The following is a 15,157-nucleotide window of genomic DNA, read 5'->3' on the forward strand; positions in this document are numbered from 1 at the left end:
ACGGCTTGGGGTGGGTGGTCTAAGGGTCCTCGCGAAAGCATGGCCCCTGTGAGATTCTCCGAATAGCTGCGGGTACCTCTCTAAAAGTTCGATATTAGGAGGATCTCTGACAGCAGCAACAGCAATTTGGACAGGAGGAAACACGAAGAGGCACTCAAGTGCACGCTCAGGTATATACGAAGGCAAGGGGGAACCTCTTTGCCAGGAGGGGAGTGCCTTGCATGGAACTATATTACCACATCAAAATTATATTGTGCTTGCATCCCCCTCCCAGATACCATTCAAGGCGTAAGCGAGAGCTGTACAGTTGAATAGCCCTTGCCTCGCAGTTTTCGGATCCCTGAGCACAGAGCGGGACGTTGGCAGTGGCGTAGTGTCTCGACACCTTGGGGCGGTTGCAGCTTGAACGTCTCTATGCCTGCTACTCTGAAACCCTGCCAAATGTACGTCGAATCCCACAAAATCTTCTCCGCAGCGCCGTCCATGCCCCGATAGTAACCCCTCTAGTGTTGCTCCCTTGCCACTACGCGCTTGCCGCAAGCTTTGTTTTTTCCCTACTCCCAGTACTACACAAAGAGGGACCGTTTTTTTCCGCCGTCCTCCGCAGGCCCTCCCTCCCTCTAGGGTTCGCGTGACAAAAAGCCTCAATGAAGGGCAGCCAGAGAAGGTGCTGCACAGTGGTATTATCCCCGACACAGCGATAGGGGTCTCTGTGCATGGGGAACGGCAGCAAGGGCAACAGCAGCAGTACCAGCAGACAGCCAGTGCTATTTTCTGGACTGTATACGTGTTGGTCTATGGATCGTAAAACGTGTTGTGGATAGAAGACGGCGGTCCCTTGTGGGATTTGTATGCTCGTTGGGTATTGCATCAGCCCGGAGTCTCTGCACATATCCGTGTACTGGATTTCTCGCTAATTCACCTGCCTCTATACCCCATCATTTTGTCCTTCCCTATGAATCACTGTGGGGGCCTCCACGGCCCAGGCAGGGCCCCAGGGGCGCCGCCATAGACCGCCATTGGCACGTGGGCCCTTGGGGGGCCCCCATAGGGCGAGCCCGCAACTGCGACGGGGGGGCCCCCCACGGCCGCTGCCGGTGGCCAACTCGGCGGATAGGCAGCCGCAGCAGCAGCAGGTGCAGCTGCTGCCGCTGCAGCAGGCGGCTGCTGCTGCTGGTAGCCATACGGAGAGCCGTAAGTCGCAGCAGCCCCTGGCTGTACAGCGCAGACACCGTACGGCCCATACGTAGGGGCCCCCGCCAAGACGGGCTGCGGGAGGACACCGCATGCAAAAGCGAGAGGACGCACAATGATGACGTCTTGTGACACACACACGTATGAAGTCAGGTCCAAAAGTGTAGGCAGAGATGGGGGGAGCTCCGAAAGCGCGAGTTAAGACACACCGAGCGACGACGGCTAGAAAAATACAGACAGCATACATTTTTGTCCAGCCGCACGGCGACAGGCGACTAAAGCTTCAACCCCTTAGCAGCATGTGCTCTCACCGGTGCAGTGTAAGGAGAAACATAGCGCAGCGAAGTAGGGCTGTAGCCTCCCCGATAGGGCCCGTAACTTAGGCCTTCAGGAGTTCGAGGGGCCCCTACACGGCGGCTTGTTGGCTCTCTGTTGCTGCAGTCCACAGACACCCAAATTGAGCCTCCCAAGTGCTATCATACCCATATGCATATACATAGAAAATCCGAAAAAAGCCCTTTCACCGCTGGCGCGCGGTGCAAAAAAGAAACAGAGAATCGGAGGCCCTTTGTTTCCCTTTCGCCAGACAGCAAGCAGGCGAGGCCCCACCGACACACGTGAAGAAACCTCCGTGCATCCAAGGTGTCTGCGGTGTTCCTTACAACGTGCGCGAGGCGTTCTGTGCGAAGCAAATCTGGAGTGTCACTCCGTTGAAGTTGTGGCCGTTCAAAGCCTCAAGAGCCTTCGCTGCGTCGCGTACGTCATGGTATTCCACGAATTTCTCCCTTAAAAAACAAAAAAACGCATGAACGAGGACGCAGCACACATAAGGGAGCATGCAGCTCTCGATAACCCCCCCTCCCCCGTTCGAGAAGGTAACAAAGATGCCGCTTCTCCCTCTTTCTCTCTGCTTGATTGAGTGGCATGGCAGTCCACACAGCGGGTGATTAAATGCAGCAGCAACGGGTCAGGAACACGCAACACAGCCGGAGGCAGCATGGTTTGCTTTGCTTTGCACACGCGGCTTTGATCAAATTCACATGGCCACGAAAAAACGGAGATACACGAAACGACAAAGAAGCCTACAGGCCGCCCCCCTCCCCGTACTCCCCCGAGTTCGCGATTGCGGAAGGCCTTAAGAATGCCAATGACGCACGAGTCTCTTTTTCTGTTGACAGACACCTTTTTGATGTCTCCGTAAGACGAGAAGAGGCGTCGGTAGGCGTCCAAGCTGTTGGGATCGCTGAGCGTTGTGGAAGCGGAGACTCCATTGGTAGGACGAATGTAGAGGGTGCCCTAGGGAAAAAACACACACACACACATACGCATACACATACACACGCTACGCCATACAGGGGAGGCAGCGGTGTCTTGCGAGCTTCACAGCCAACAAACGGCTCACGCGCTGGAGGAAGTCAGAGAAAAGCCTCGTTTCAGCTGCATAAAAAGAAGGAGAAGCCTTCCTTCTAGTGGAAAGCCACGAGAAGGGGGCAAAAAGGTCATCGTACGAATAGCTTTCTCGACGCACCATGTTACTGTCCTTATCAGGCCGCTTGATTGCACTGTACTGCACGTCTGCCTTTTTACCCGCGATATCCGTTGCGCGAAGGGCTTCCCGTGCAGCTTCTGCGTGTCTAATATCGAACTGAGAAAAAAGGCCGTCGCCACACAAACACACCCACACGCCTCCCACCCTTCTTCCCCCTTGTTTGGTAAAGAGGTCTTTCGAGGTGGAACGGTCCGAAGCAGGAGCGACTGAATCGGCGCGAATTCCTCAGTCTTAGCCGTGCATGCAGCCCTCAACACACAGCGTTCCCTGAAAACTACTTTGCCGCAGAAGGTGCTCGCTTCAGGAGAGGCCCCACCCAGCACACATTTGCTTACGAATTCTACAAAGGCCATGTGCTTCTCAGGATAGCAAGTAATCTTCCTGATATCCCCGTACTGTTCACAGAGCCCCCGAAGAAGATCTTCTGTTGCCTCCGGCGCCAATCGGCCGAAGAAGAGACAGCGGCTTTGCAACGCGTCAGGTTCCGTCTCTGCAGAATCACATTCTCCGCAGGGAGGCATCGAACCCATGGCGACTCTTAAAAGAGGGGCTCTAAGTGTGCGCAGGATGCTTTAAGTGCTGAGCCAGAGTGCAGAGAAGGGGCAGGGTGGGTTTTGTAGGCAGGTGATCGCGCTACTTGAATGCAGACAGAAAACATGGACGCTTCCCACGGTTCGGTGTACATACGCACCAGGATCGACGACGGCAGAGCTCGAGCGAGCAGCAGCGGCTCCCCATGGCCCCCACTGGTAGTCTGCCGCCGTTCCTGCCCCTGCTGCGGCTGCCGAGGGTGCTGATGCCCCTGTTGCTGCAGCATACGGATACGTAGTGTAAGACGGGTAAGTGCCAATGGCTGCTGCGTATGCTGGATCCGTCATGGTGCTATGGGGGCTGGAGGCCCCTGCTTGTACACCCAAGGGCCTCTCTCTCGTGGGGGCGGTTGCGGTTGCGAGAATCGGAGGAGAGCCCCTCTTTAGGGGAGTGCAGTGTGTGTAACTGGGGTTGGGGTATGGCTACGGATGGTGCGAAGCTGTGCGTATGTCTGCTGCGAGTATCCCGTGGTTCCTAGACAGCATTAAGAGGCAATAGGCGGGTGGCCAACAATCGCTTCGCCCCGAACTGTGTGCCTCAATTCGGTTCAGAATATCGCACGTTCGCGCTGTACGAACGCAAGCACACGGAGGTGCTGGGGGTGCCTTGCCGTCTGTCTCTCTGATTAGGAATGGATTGCAGTATGGGGTTTAAATTCAAATGCATTATTTCTGTAAAATTGGGAGTCTCTGAACAAAAGCAGAAAAAAATGCGCACCTCCAGCAGCCGCAGCCCTCCCTCGGATTTTGCTGCATGTGGCCCCTGCTGCTGCTGGTGACGATGGCGTTGATTCGTTCATGATGATCATGGCGCAGCTACACGATGCCTCTTTTCCTGTACTGCGCCAGTTCGCTGCATTTGAATAGCAGCTTTTTGTCGTTATGTTTAAACCCCTTTTAGGTTGGGTTATGTAAATCGAGCTTTGCGGGAACGTAGGGAGAAGACCGGTGCAAACAACCCTCTGGTAGAGGAAGGACTTTGTGGCAGGCATCCTCACCTCATCCCTTGGCGCTTCCCATCGACCCTCCTGCCGCTGCCGCTGCTGCTGCTTCTGCTGCTGTTGGAAGTGCCGCTTCTGAAGCAAAGGGTGGAAGCGTTGCGGTTCTTTGAAGGGACAGCGGAAATCTGGAAGCGCCTGTTTTCTACTCCCGGCTCCAGCAGGTAGGCACACCCACACCAAAAGCCCCAGACCACATAGATATATACATGTATATATATATATCGTGTATCTCCGGAAACTAGCGAGGTTCCTAAGCTTTTTACAAGCAAATATTTACTGCTTTGGACCCGCAGTTGCCTCTGCTGTTCGCCTTCGATGCCCCACTCCACTACCACGCAACAAATTTCGCGCCGATTGCAGAACTCTAGGCTTTTGTGCGTGTCCTCGTATAGGGCCTCTCGCTTCGTGAACCAACGCGCGTCTTGTCTGTGCTTGCCCCTGAGGAACGTGTGGAGTGCCTTCGAGTGCCTTCCTTTTTTGAAAATATATAAGGCCCAAGGGCGAAGGGCTTCGGAATCTCGGCGTTTTCAGTGAGACAGAGAGAGAGAAGAGGTTTTCGAGAATGTACACCCCGCCGACAGGCCGAGGAAGGCATATGGTGCTGCCTGCGTGGATGACGCGAGGACAGCAGCCTACAACAGGAATGACTGCATGCTCCTCCTCCCAGGGGCAGAGTGTGTTTGCCACTCCTGCGGTCGCAACGCCTCCTCCGTTCCCCGTCGTGGCAGCAGCCCCTGCTGCTGCTGCTGCAGCAGCTGCAGCAGCAGCTGCACCCGCTGCTACAGTCACCGCGTCTTCTCCCCAGCCCGTAGTTGCCTCTCCTGCAGCTCCTGCCAATAGTAGTCCTACACGGGGGAGTGAGACGCAGGGAGCCAGCCCTTCGGGAGGAGGGCCAATGGGGAGATGGATGAAGACGCGATCGCCTCCCCCAAGGAGAAGCAGCAGGGAGAGAGAGAGGGATCGAGAACGGCAGAGGGAACGAGAGAGGGAGCGAGAACGCGAGAGAGAACGAGAACGCGAGAGAGAACGGGAGCGAGAGAGAGAGAGAGCGAGGAGGCGGAGCCGCTCTCCGCCAAGGAGAAGCGTTAGGGAGAAGGAACATGGAAGGGGCAGGGACAGGAGAAGAAGCATCAGTAGTAGCAGCCCGAGTAGTAGGATTTCAGATGATGGGCTTAGTGCCGCAATGCTTGCAGACAGGTAAAAAAGGGGCAAGGCTTCAAAAGAAGAAGAAGAAGAGAGAGAGAGAGAGAGCCTTCCACGGGGGGGCTGTTTGCTGGTGTCGGCTCGCGGGGTGTAGAGCGACAATGTTGCATTGAAAAGACATGCAGAGACGGCAGCCGAGTGGCAGAAAGGCAGCAGCAGCAGCAGGGAGGGCTGTTAAGGATGGGCAGCGGAAAGTGTTGACGGATTTTTCGGAGGAGAAAGGGGGGGGAAAAGAAGAGGCTGGGTGGGAAAGGGACACTTTATCTAAGGCCTGAAGGTTTGGTGTGTGTTTGGGGGGTTTCCTTCGTTTGGCAATCCTACAGAGTGCCGCTGTAAGATCTGTGCGTACAGAGATGTGTTTGGATTTTTTGCGATGTGTGTGTTTCTTTGAGTGCTACAGGCTGGTGGAGGCTAGGCAAATGCCTTCTCGGAAGCGAGAGGAGAACAGGGATGCCTTCATGAGTTGGCTCTGCCCGGAGGTAGGGTGAGGGTGAGGGGGCTACAGAAATCCACTAGCGGCGTGTCTAGTCGCTTGCGCTTCTGGCTTGTTCCATGTGCGTGAAAGCCTGTGGTCTGTGCTGTCTCGCAGGATTTCTATTCCGAGGATCGGCAGGGTACTGCTGCAACTCGGGACGACTTTGTCGACAAGTGCGCGCGTAAACAGGGGCCTTAAGGTTCTTGGGGGGGGTGTTTGCTTGCTTGGCGGGGCTTGCGGTGTCGTTCATGGTACTTTCTCGGGTGGTATGTGCCTCTGTATTGGCGTGCAGTTTGATAGATTTCCCCCATTCTGTCCGCGTTACCAAGCGGCTCGTAGCCGAGGAGAACAAGGTACCTCTTTTTCTGTGATTCCCCAAAAAGCCCCTGTGGAAGGCTTTCCATGGGCCGACCCGTATGACGCTGTGAGGATTTGAAGCTCGTTTGGGGTATCCTACGGTTTCTTGCCATCGTTTTTTTGGTGAAAGAATACACGCAAGGTAATGTGCTGCATTCAGCATGGGACTCAGTGATGTAGCATTCACGATTTTGCGCTTCCTTTTTGCAGGACCACTCCTTCTGCTTAGACTTTGAGGAGATTCAAGAGGGCAAGAATCAGATAAACCTGTATGAGTGCCGCCACGGCAAACTGACGCGCGTATACGCCTTCAGAGGTAAGGGGGCCTTAGCCGGTCTAGAGGCTTTTCTCGAAATACGAGGCGAGCGCTCCTTGCTGGTGCCGCTGTCTTGGCATCTGCAAAGAGGAGTCTTCATGGTTTGGGGTTTGCGTGTACGTATGCATGCATGTGTATACGTAGTAGTGGACCGTCGGCCTACATTTCCACATGTAATTCTTATCCGTCTAAGGCGCCCATACATTTTTTCCGTTTCCATGTTAGCAGCCTTTTGACGGGGGGAAGGGCAGCCGTATTTTGCTGCTCTAGACCTACATGCTGGCAAGTTTGCGTGCCGACGTTGGATTGGGGTGTACAGACAGCGAGGAGCTGACTCGGGAGAAACTCTCTTTCGGGGAGCTGAAGAAAACAAGGATATATCAAAAGGCTTTCAAGTATTTTACGAAGAAGGGTCAGTGTAAACTGTGCACACAGTTGCATGCGGGGGCTCCGCAAGGACAGGGGGGTTTGGTGTTTTGGGGGTTGGAGCGCAGGGTTCGTTCGGTTTTCGCGAGTTTGTAAGAAGTATGTGTTGTTAAGGTTTTGCGAGTTTAGTGGGGCGCGGTGATGCCTATTTGGATTTTTTGCTCGCGTCTCTGTGTGTGTACAGGAGTCCGTGAGGACGCCAAGCTTGTATATCATGACTATCTCAACGACCCGCAAATTCGGGTTGGCTCGAGCCTTGAACGGTGATTTCACTGCCTTTAGAAAGCGGAAACCCCAGGCGCCTAGCCACGGGGTTGCAGAGGGGTGGGTGTGCAGTTTAAATATCCTGCGGTAAAACCAGAAGGGCCTTTAAAGAAAAGGCATGTTGAGAGGCCTCAGGGGTCGCCTGAAGGGCTGCCCTCTGGCGCAACGGTCTCTAAGGATTCCTCAGCACATCATCCTCACGAAAGCCCCCAACGGCCTTTAGAAGGTCGTAAATCGTTTAACATATTCGCGAACACCGTAAATCTAAACCATTTAGATCTCGGTATTAGCAAGTTTCTCCATGTTTCTGGCCTGTTGTTGCCTTTTAATTATCGGTACGAACGCAAAAATGGTGGGGGAGGACCCTCTCCGCCACACGATGCGGCTTGCCTCTGTGGAAGCAGCCGCAAAGGAAACCTTGGAGGGCTCTGCAGCTAGGAGGCTGTGGTGGATCGACGCCTCCCAACAGCCCGCAGTCTCAAAGTAGGGGCTTCTGGGGAGGAGGAAGCCTCGTTCTTGCACTGTCCTACGAGATTCTGCTGCCCACCGTTTCCAAAGCTGCTGAAATCAGGCTCCCTCAGTATCCACCCCTCATACAGGCCCTCCGCAGTGGGTGGCTGCTCTAGAGCAGCCTTCTCTTCCTGAGGCGGAAGAGCCTCTTCGCAAGCTAAAAGCGCCTCCTGCTGGGCAGAGGTTCTCCCCACTTCGTCGGCGGGGTGCAGCGTGTTAGGGGCCCCTGCGACGGTAAGGAGGTACCCACAGCAGCAGCAGCAGCAGCAGCAAACCGTGGCTCCAGCCGCCGCGAGGAGGAAGAGCGTGAGCAGGAGATACGCAAGATAGGGGTGTTGTACAAGGAAAAGCCTGATGCCTTCCGGCTTCGGCTGTACGATCAGCGAAGCCTCCCCCGCAGAAATTGGGGGGTATAGGTAGATCCGGGCGAACTTGAGTTGCGAAACTAGGGGAAGGGGCAGCCCCTCGATCATGGGAATGACTTGTTTCGTTTCTTGACTACATACGGCGGGGACTAGGAGGGAAAATACGAAGGGGCATGGCGAGAACTGGACGGGTCGTGTACTGCGAGCCACGAGAGAGTTCCTATGAGAAAAGGCCAACAAAGACAGCATAAGGGGAGAGACATTACGATGTCGATGAGAGCTGCTATTGTTGAGGGCCCCAGACACGGAGAGCGACAGAATGAGATCTACGGTGAACTCCGGTAGCTTTGTCTCTTCCTCCAGCTGTTGCATCGGCTGCATTTGCTGCAAGTCTTGCATGTGTTGTTGCTGTTGTGAGGGCCAGTGGGAAGAAATGAGGGGCGCAGGAGCAGCGAACATCGCCTCGTCACCGGGTAGCAACTCCCATGAGCGATTGCTGAACGGCACAGTAGCAAAAGCCACGGGCTCCTCCAGCGAGGCGAGAGAATGCCCTGAGAGTCCAAAGAGCTCACGATACGCATGCTGAACACTTGAAGCTGTTGCAGGGGGGGGCAGTGCTGACTCTGACTGCCCTTGCGGCGGCTGCCGAAAGCTGCCCCCCTCAAATGGGGAGATGCTACCCACAGGCCCTACTTCTACGTCGAGGGCCCCCCCCCCATGGGGGGGGGAGGCCCCTACAGTGCCCCTGTGCGCCTGTGAAAGCGCGGCAGTGATTCGCGGGAAGAAATCAAAAAACACGGGGAACTGGTGAAGCGGGGGTGGCGTGGAAGAGACGGAAAGCAAATAGTAGCTGAATGCACCGACGATCGAAAAACACACGAGGGTGCAGCCAAGCACCAGCAAGGCCACGAAGAAGAAGAGGATTGCCCACTTTGAAAAAGAGGCGAGCGAAAGTGCCCCCGAGCGAAGGGCTGAGAAGCAGCCTTCGAGCCTCTCCTGCAGAAGCATCAGTTCTTCCCGAAAAAAGCCAAGCAATCCTGGAGCATCCCACGTTTCGGAACCCCCCCCTCCGTCATGTCTGTTTTCTTTTTTCCTTGGTATCGGCGTTCCCCTTTTGTTTGTCGTCATGAGCAAACGGCGTGATCGATCTAGCGGGGTACAAGGCATTGGACCATCTACCCGCCGGCCTGCTTCCCCTTGATTCACTCTTGTGCTGACACAGCCCTCAAAATAAGACCCTCTTGGAGGCATTGTGGCAGGCGGAAGCCCCCTGAAAGATCTCGGAGTGCTGACGGGAGTAACAAACTGCGCTGAAGTGGCAGGGGGTGGGGAGGGGCCCCCGGCCGTCTGAGAGGCTCCGCATCGGGGGGAATCTGAAAAGTCTGATGAACCTGCAGATTTCATGTGGTGCTCGGCGGCCTGCAGGGAAGTGCATTCTTCGACTCCACCGTTGAGTTCATTCTGTCCTTGCTTTTCTTCCTTGATCGCTTGCATTTGTTTCTCTCCGCTTGCTTCTACTCTCTCTGGAAGGCGCGACGCCCGAGCATGGGGAGCTGCAGGCTGTGCTGTGTACTGCATTCTACCGAGGTCGCGAGCTTCCTAGACAAAGAGGGGAAGAGCGAGGAGCATGCAGGACCGCTGAAAGTCATCGTTGCAATCCCTCCTCTGCGCCCTATTGCAGAACGCAGGCAGCAAAATGCAGAAGCCGCCCAAACGAGAAGGGAGAGGGAGACGACCAAGATATAGGGAGTGCCTCCAGCTGCTTCATACAGCCCTCATGAATCTTACATCATTGTAGAGGCCCATTTGCCTTCGTTCGCACGGCGTATTTGTGTTCCCTCAATCGATCTGCAGGATTCACGGGAAGGGAGCAACATGGGATGCGAGGGCTACCAGCGAAAAACGCACTCCAACCGGACCACAAGCCTAAAGCAAAACAGAAAAGCACTCATGAAACCGTGTGGAAGAGGATCTTCTCATCACAAACAACGCCGGGCTGCGAGGAAAATCACGGGGCCCCCAGGCTCCTCGAGTCGGCGGGAGTGGGAGAGATGGGGTAAGCGAGGTAGAAAGCTCCATTTGGGTGCCGCATTTTTCTTAAAGGCAAACAGAACTGAAAAGCTTTCCTATTCTGCCTTTAGGTAAACCTCCAGTGTCTCCCTTTGCATTCCTTTGTGCCTCGAAGATCGCGCGTGGGGGCTTCTTTAGTGTTGGAGTTTCAGCAGGATTCCTTTGATTGCCGAAAGGAGGAAGTCGGAAGTACAGGCTTTTCTATGTACCCCTTTTTCTTTTAGCTGGGCTAACGGCAACCAGCAGGGGAAAGTTGCAATGCGCGTGAGGGTCATGAACTTGAAGGGCTCCTTCACGACTTTCATGATTTTTCATCTTCTGTCGGTTTGTCGTTAGCTGCTTCTTGCGAAGAGCCCGAGTGGAAGGCTAGAAGAGGGGGACCAGGGGATACAAGCTTGGCTGAATGCTAATCAGTCCACAGTAATAATGCAGTGCACCGTAACGGAACACAGCACGGGTAAAGCAGGCTAGCACAAAGGTTGACACCACACGAGTGAAGGCGTTGAAGTGAAAGGAGAAGATACGAACTGCTACGACAAGATGCGGCTTCAGGCGGACGTCCTGCGTTACATGACGAAGGGGGAGTTTCGTGTGCTGACTGCCGTCGAGATGGGCATGAAGAACCATGAGTTTGTGTCTGCACAGCTCATTGAGCAAATAGCAGGGCTACGAAGACATTCCATTCGGCAAACTCTTAGCTCATTGTTGAAAAACAAGCTGATTTACCACTCGTCCAAGTCGTACGATGGATACAAACTCACCTACTTGGGCTATGACTACCTCGCCCTTCATGCCTTAACGAAGAGGGGTCTTATTAAAGGAGTGGGTGTTAGGATGGGAGTTGGGAAGGAGTCAGATATTCATATCTGTGAAGGCACCGACGGAAAGGTATTGGTTCTCAAACTACACAGGCTGGGTGAGACATCTCGAATGTTCTTGCTCGCAATTCCCTCTGTGATTTGCCTTTTCATTTCCTCTCTTTCTTTTCAGTATGCCTATTTCCGTCTCTTCTCGCCCATGTTGCATCATGTATGTCCTCTTGATCTTGGTGCTGTGCTCTGCCTCACCTGCGAGTCCTTCGGCAGAACAGTTACTGGAGCGTTCAAAGTGTTGGGGAGGGTTGTGCCGCGATTCTGCTCAAGGCACCTCCCGACTGAGGCTAGAATTTATGTCTCAGGGTCTGTGCATCTTGCTGGCAGTCACCCGTGATCGGTGTGCATGCGTCAATGACGCGAGTCTCGAACTGCGTAGCAGCTACATGAAATGTTGTTTCCGTGACGTGTTTGCAGGCCGCATTTCCTTTCGTTCAATCAAGAAGAACAGGGATTATATGCAGCACAGAACGCATTGCAGCTGGCACTACTTAGCCCATTTAGCGGCCGTCAGAGAATTTGCGTATCTCAAGGCCTTGCATGCCCACGGCTTCCCCGTCCCGCAGCCTCAAGACATGAACAGGCATGCGGTGCTCATGGAGTACATTGATGCAATTCCGCTGACACAGGTAACTCGAGGGACGGTGCGGCAAGTGGATTAGTAGCACACGTTCTTAGTATTCATCGTGGGCGTGTCTCTTCCGTTGCTTGGTGGCTGTGGGCATCTCCCCACCATTGTAAAGAGGGGGCTGATCTTTCCGTTCTCGTCATCATTTTAGGCGTGTGTGTAGCAAGACTTGCCAGATCGCTGGTGAAAATCCTTTTCCCTTGCTGCTATCTGTTCTAGCCCGCTTTCGGTCTGTAGCATAAAAGTGCTGTTATTAGTCATCACGTATGTGTGCAATATGTCCTTTTTCTGCCGCCCACAGGTACGCGAACTGGCCTCCCCAATGACGGTTCTGGAGCGCCTAATGAAGCTCATTGTTCGGTTAGCTCACTGTGGTTTGATTCATGGAGACTTCAACGAGTTTAACTTGATGATTAACGAGGAAAACGGGAGCATCACGATGATCGGTGCGTCAGACGTCCCAGGCGTTAAGGAGCTTAGTATCAATAGCTGATCGAGCAAATAGAAGCTTTAGCCGGAGAATATCTGGCTAAATATTCAGGAATCTCATGTCTTCATTTAGAGCATTGCAGGTCCGAAGTGATTGCAATATGGGCCCTGCGTGCGGGCTGTTCGTGAACCTTCTGAGTCATCCATCAATTCGCCGATATTTGGTTTCAGTGATTCTGTTTCTCCTTGATATTTGCAAGGGCGCTTCTGTTATTAATATTGAGTGTTTCTTGAGTGCGATTGCTACGCAGTGATACTTTTTGTTTCCTTATTTCCGTTGACATATCTTCAATATTCAGTTGTATGCGCTCGTTTCACATCCAGGTTTCATGGCCTTGTCGCGTTTCTTGTTGCTTTGCTGTCATGCCGCTAAATACGCTCTGTTGCTCCCTCATGCCATTACGCAACCATTCCCGTGGTGGCTTAGATACAAGACGCTTCTTTATCTGTGTGGCACAGTGTTTTTTGTTCACGCTGTGCAGATCTTCCCCAGATGGTTTCCATCTACCACCCGAACGCGGCCGTGTACTTCGCCCGAGATGTTGAATGTATCAAGAGACTGTTTGAGAGAAAATTTCTTGTAGAGGTTTCCAGTGTACCCAAGTCAGAACACTACATTATCATAAATGCCAATTTGTAGTCCAATGTAGCTCAGCTTAAACTGCCTCAGCCTTTATCGACTTGAAACCTAGCACCTTCACTGCGGCGTCTTTGAGAGTCCATGACTGTAGATGCAATCAACAGGTTTTGTTTCCGAACGATTGCAACTTTCAGTTGAGATGGTGAGTTATTGTCTATTCTTTGCTGTGCTTTGTTTAGATTCGAGGAAGTTGTGGGTGAGCCCGAAAATTTAACTGCTTCCAGTCGTCGATCCGATATTCTATCCAGTGAAGCTACGTCTTCTCATGGAGACGAAGGAGATGAAGTAGTGAGCAAATGCAAAAGGATACTAGTGTCAGATGGTCTAGACGACTGTCAGACGAAACTGCTGGAAGGAGCTTTGGCTGCTCGGCTAGACGCGCAGGGAATCTCTTCTATTTCTGACCAAGGGGATACAGAAGAAGAATGTTCTTCCGTATCCTCTGGACAAGAGGACGAGGCGGAGGAGGAGCAGACAGATGATCAAGGAGAGAAGGAAGGGGGGGGGGAAGGAGAAGCAAAAGAAAAAAGGTCAGAAAATGTGGAAGAGAAAGAAGGCCTGGACTCGGAAAGCGAGGCGAGCAGCGAAGAGGGTGGAACCAGCGGCAGCGGTGCGCGCTGGTCCCTTTCCATATTAATTAAACCTCATTTTGATGCATGCAGCAACCAACTCCCTGTTGGAGACGCCATCCACCTTTATTCCTAAAGGCCTTTGATTTGCACTTTTCTTTCTAAGCTCTTTTTCATACACAATTGGGGCCTCAGGCGGGGCTTAAGCAGCGAAGAGTAGCCATTATTTGCATCCAGTGGCTGTATCGTCTTTTACTTGCCTTCCCGAGTGCTGTGCCGGTCGTAATGCCTTGATTGTGATGGTAAATGGACCCTACATGGCCCCTAGAACTTCTGGACGAGGGGCGTCTTCCGACATAGTGTGATAATTGCAAACGCAGTGCGCTCTGCGTCTGATATTTAGTTCTTCCCGCAGTGACGTAGCAATTTCGAACCTATCCAGCTCTGCGCTTTTGCCATTTCAGAGGTAGACGAACCGCCGAGCCGTCCCTTAGTGCCCGAGGAGCAGCAGGCGCTGATTCACTGCTGGCGTCCAACAGCCCGAAGGTAAGCTATGGAACCGCCGTCAGCTGAACTATCTACAATGTACCTCATTTCGACCCACGCTTTTCGTGGTACGACTGCATAATGACCTTGGAGTTTTAGTCTTGTAGAACAGGGCTCCTAGCAGTTTCTTATTCTCTCTCTTTCAGTCTCTTTGTTTTCATGTTTCTGTCTGTCTCTCCTACGTATGCCTGTTTCTCTGGTTCTGCATTCTGTTCACATTTTTCGAAGACTTAAGAAGAGTACAAGGAGCAATGCAAACAGCCGCCATACACTGTGTTGCATGGGTCCTTCAGCCCCGCCTGTCATTTTGTGTCGTTTTCTCATTCGTGTCTTGTCATTGCTCCCCCCTTTGGACTCATATCTGAGGATTTATGCAGGGGACTTTTAAATTTAGGCAGTTTAGTTTGTGTTTAGAGTTCTCTGGCTTTTTTTCCTTGTAGGCATACACGAGACTCAGTGAGAAAGAGAGTTCAAGCGAAGAACCAGAAGAGGAACGGCAGGGGAAACTTTGGATCGAACAAGAACGCCGAGAGAATCAGGGCCAAGCAAATGGCCAAGTTTGATTGTTAGGCACTTCATCCATTTGTTTTCTTCTTTATAAAGGAATGTTGCTGTGTGCTGCTCTTGTTTGTTTACTGGGCTCTCAACAAACTACCCGCAAGCTGTTCAGTATTGCCAGGAGTTACCCTTCAGGGATCTTAATTGCATTTTCCCATTCCGCCAGTCCGTTCCCATTTTTTCTTGCTCTGTGTTGTGCAACCTATGCGCTCTGCTCTCGGTTGTTCTGCCTTTATTTTAGTGGTTCGTTTCGTGTTTCATCCCCTCACTCAACCTTGCGTTCTACAAGTTCCTTGTATGCCCTTCTATAGCACTCCTCATGGGCTCCTTACAAGGAAGCCCACAGTGTAGCCTTTCCTCTTCTAGGGTCTGCCTAGGTCAGTACAGTTAGCCTTGAACCGGATGCAAAAGTTTAGTAAATCAGTGTCGCTCCAGCAGAACTCCATCCCCCTTGTCGTGCCTTCGCCTCGTAGGGTCTCCCCAACAGGAAAGAGGCCAGATACGGTGCTCCAAAGTTGCTACGCCCTCTGTGGGC

At 53.0% G+C, this 15,157-nt stretch overlaps 4 protein-coding genes across 4 annotated transcripts; 2 read left to right on the forward strand and 2 right to left on the reverse strand.

The window, feature by feature from the left end:
* Positions 1 to 960: 960 nt before the first annotated feature.
* On the reverse strand, positions 961 to 3,621 carry LOC34618017 (protein MEI2-like 2). Its single transcript, XM_026334115.1, has 7 exons — positions 3,435 to 3,621; positions 3,079 to 3,233; positions 2,723 to 2,839; positions 2,351 to 2,490; positions 1,857 to 1,979; positions 1,506 to 1,629; positions 961 to 1,269 (listed from the first exon to the last, which is right to left on the reverse strand). The coding sequence occupies exons 1-7, from the start codon at positions 3,619 to 3,621 to the stop codon at positions 961 to 963; spliced, it is 1,155 nt and encodes a 384-aa protein (XP_026189900.1).
* Positions 3,622 to 4,896: 1,275 nt separating this feature from the next.
* On the forward strand, positions 4,897 to 7,813 carry LOC34618019 (intersectin-1). Its single transcript, XM_026334103.1, has 8 exons — positions 4,897 to 5,531; positions 5,938 to 6,016; positions 6,127 to 6,185; positions 6,305 to 6,365; positions 6,580 to 6,685; positions 7,005 to 7,097; positions 7,296 to 7,354; positions 7,418 to 7,813. The coding sequence occupies exons 1-8, from the start codon at positions 4,897 to 4,899 to the stop codon at positions 7,811 to 7,813; spliced, it is 1,488 nt and encodes a 495-aa protein (XP_026189888.1).
* On the reverse strand, positions 7,810 to 9,828 carry LOC34618020. The gene has a single exon (XM_026334104.1). It carries the CDS (start codon positions 9,826 to 9,828, stop codon positions 7,810 to 7,812), a length of 2,019 nt encoding a protein of 672 aa, XP_026189889.1.
* A 1,032-nt stretch (positions 9,829 to 10,860) lies between these two features.
* LOC34618021 (serine/threonine-protein kinase rio2) lies at positions 10,861 to 14,634 on the forward strand. The gene is made up of 8 exons (XM_026334105.1): positions 10,861 to 11,236; positions 11,610 to 11,821; positions 12,122 to 12,266; positions 12,792 to 12,912; positions 13,129 to 13,419; positions 13,522 to 13,633; positions 13,985 to 14,064; positions 14,505 to 14,634. Exons 1-8 carry the CDS (start codon positions 10,861 to 10,863, stop codon positions 14,632 to 14,634), a joined length of 1,467 nt encoding a protein of 488 aa, XP_026189890.1.
* Positions 14,635 to 15,157: the final 523 nt, after the last annotated feature.

Source organism: Cyclospora cayetanensis, unplaced genomic scaffold (assembly GCF_002999335.1).
Source record: "Cyclospora cayetanensis isolate NF1_C8 unplaced genomic scaffold, CcayRef3 CcayRef3_contig_36, whole genome shotgun sequence".
In the NCBI taxonomy this organism is placed as follows: Eukaryota; Apicomplexa; class Conoidasida; order Eucoccidiorida; family Eimeriidae; genus Cyclospora; species Cyclospora cayetanensis.

What these genes read in the sequence shown, in the direction of transcription:
- LOC34618017 (XM_026334115.1), bottom strand. Translation starts at nt 3,621, where the DNA reads ATGACGGATCCAGCATACGCAGCAGCCATTGGCACTTACCCGTCTTAC. An exon ending in CTCTGCCGTCGTCGATCCTG is followed by an intron (nt 3,234 to 3,434) that starts GTGCGTATGTAC and finishes GTGATTCTGCAG; the next exon opens with AGACGGAACCTGACGCGTTG. An exon ending in CAGAACGCCTCGCGCACGTT is followed by an intron (nt 1,630 to 1,856) that starts GTAAGGAACACC and finishes TGTGGACTGCAG; the next exon opens with CAACAGAGAGCCAACAAGCC.
- LOC34618019 (XM_026334103.1), top strand. Translation starts at nt 4,897, where the DNA reads ATGTACACCCCGCCGACAGGCCGAGGAAGGCATATGGTGCTGCCTGCG. An exon ending in GCGCGTATACGCCTTCAGAG is followed by an intron (nt 6,686 to 7,004) that starts GTAAGGGGGCCT and finishes TGGGGTGTACAG; the next exon opens with ACAGCGAGGAGCTGACTCGG. An exon ending in CAAGTATTTTACGAAGAAGG is followed by an intron (nt 7,098 to 7,295) that starts GTCAGTGTAAAC and finishes GTGTGTGTACAG; the next exon opens with GAGTCCGTGAGGACGCCAAG.
- LOC34618020 (XM_026334104.1), bottom strand. Translation starts at nt 9,828, where the DNA reads ATGCAGTACACAGCACAGCCTGCAGCTCCCCATGCTCGGGCGTCGCGC.
- LOC34618021 (XM_026334105.1), top strand. Translation starts at nt 10,861, where the DNA reads ATGCGGCTTCAGGCGGACGTCCTGCGTTACATGACGAAGGGGGAGTTT. An exon ending in TCTCAAACTACACAGGCTGG is followed by an intron (nt 11,237 to 11,609) that starts GTGAGACATCTC and finishes ACGTGTTTGCAG; the next exon opens with GCCGCATTTCCTTTCGTTCA. An exon ending in CGGGAGCATCACGATGATCG is followed by an intron (nt 12,267 to 12,791) that starts GTGCGTCAGACG and finishes CACGCTGTGCAG; the next exon opens with ATCTTCCCCAGATGGTTTCC.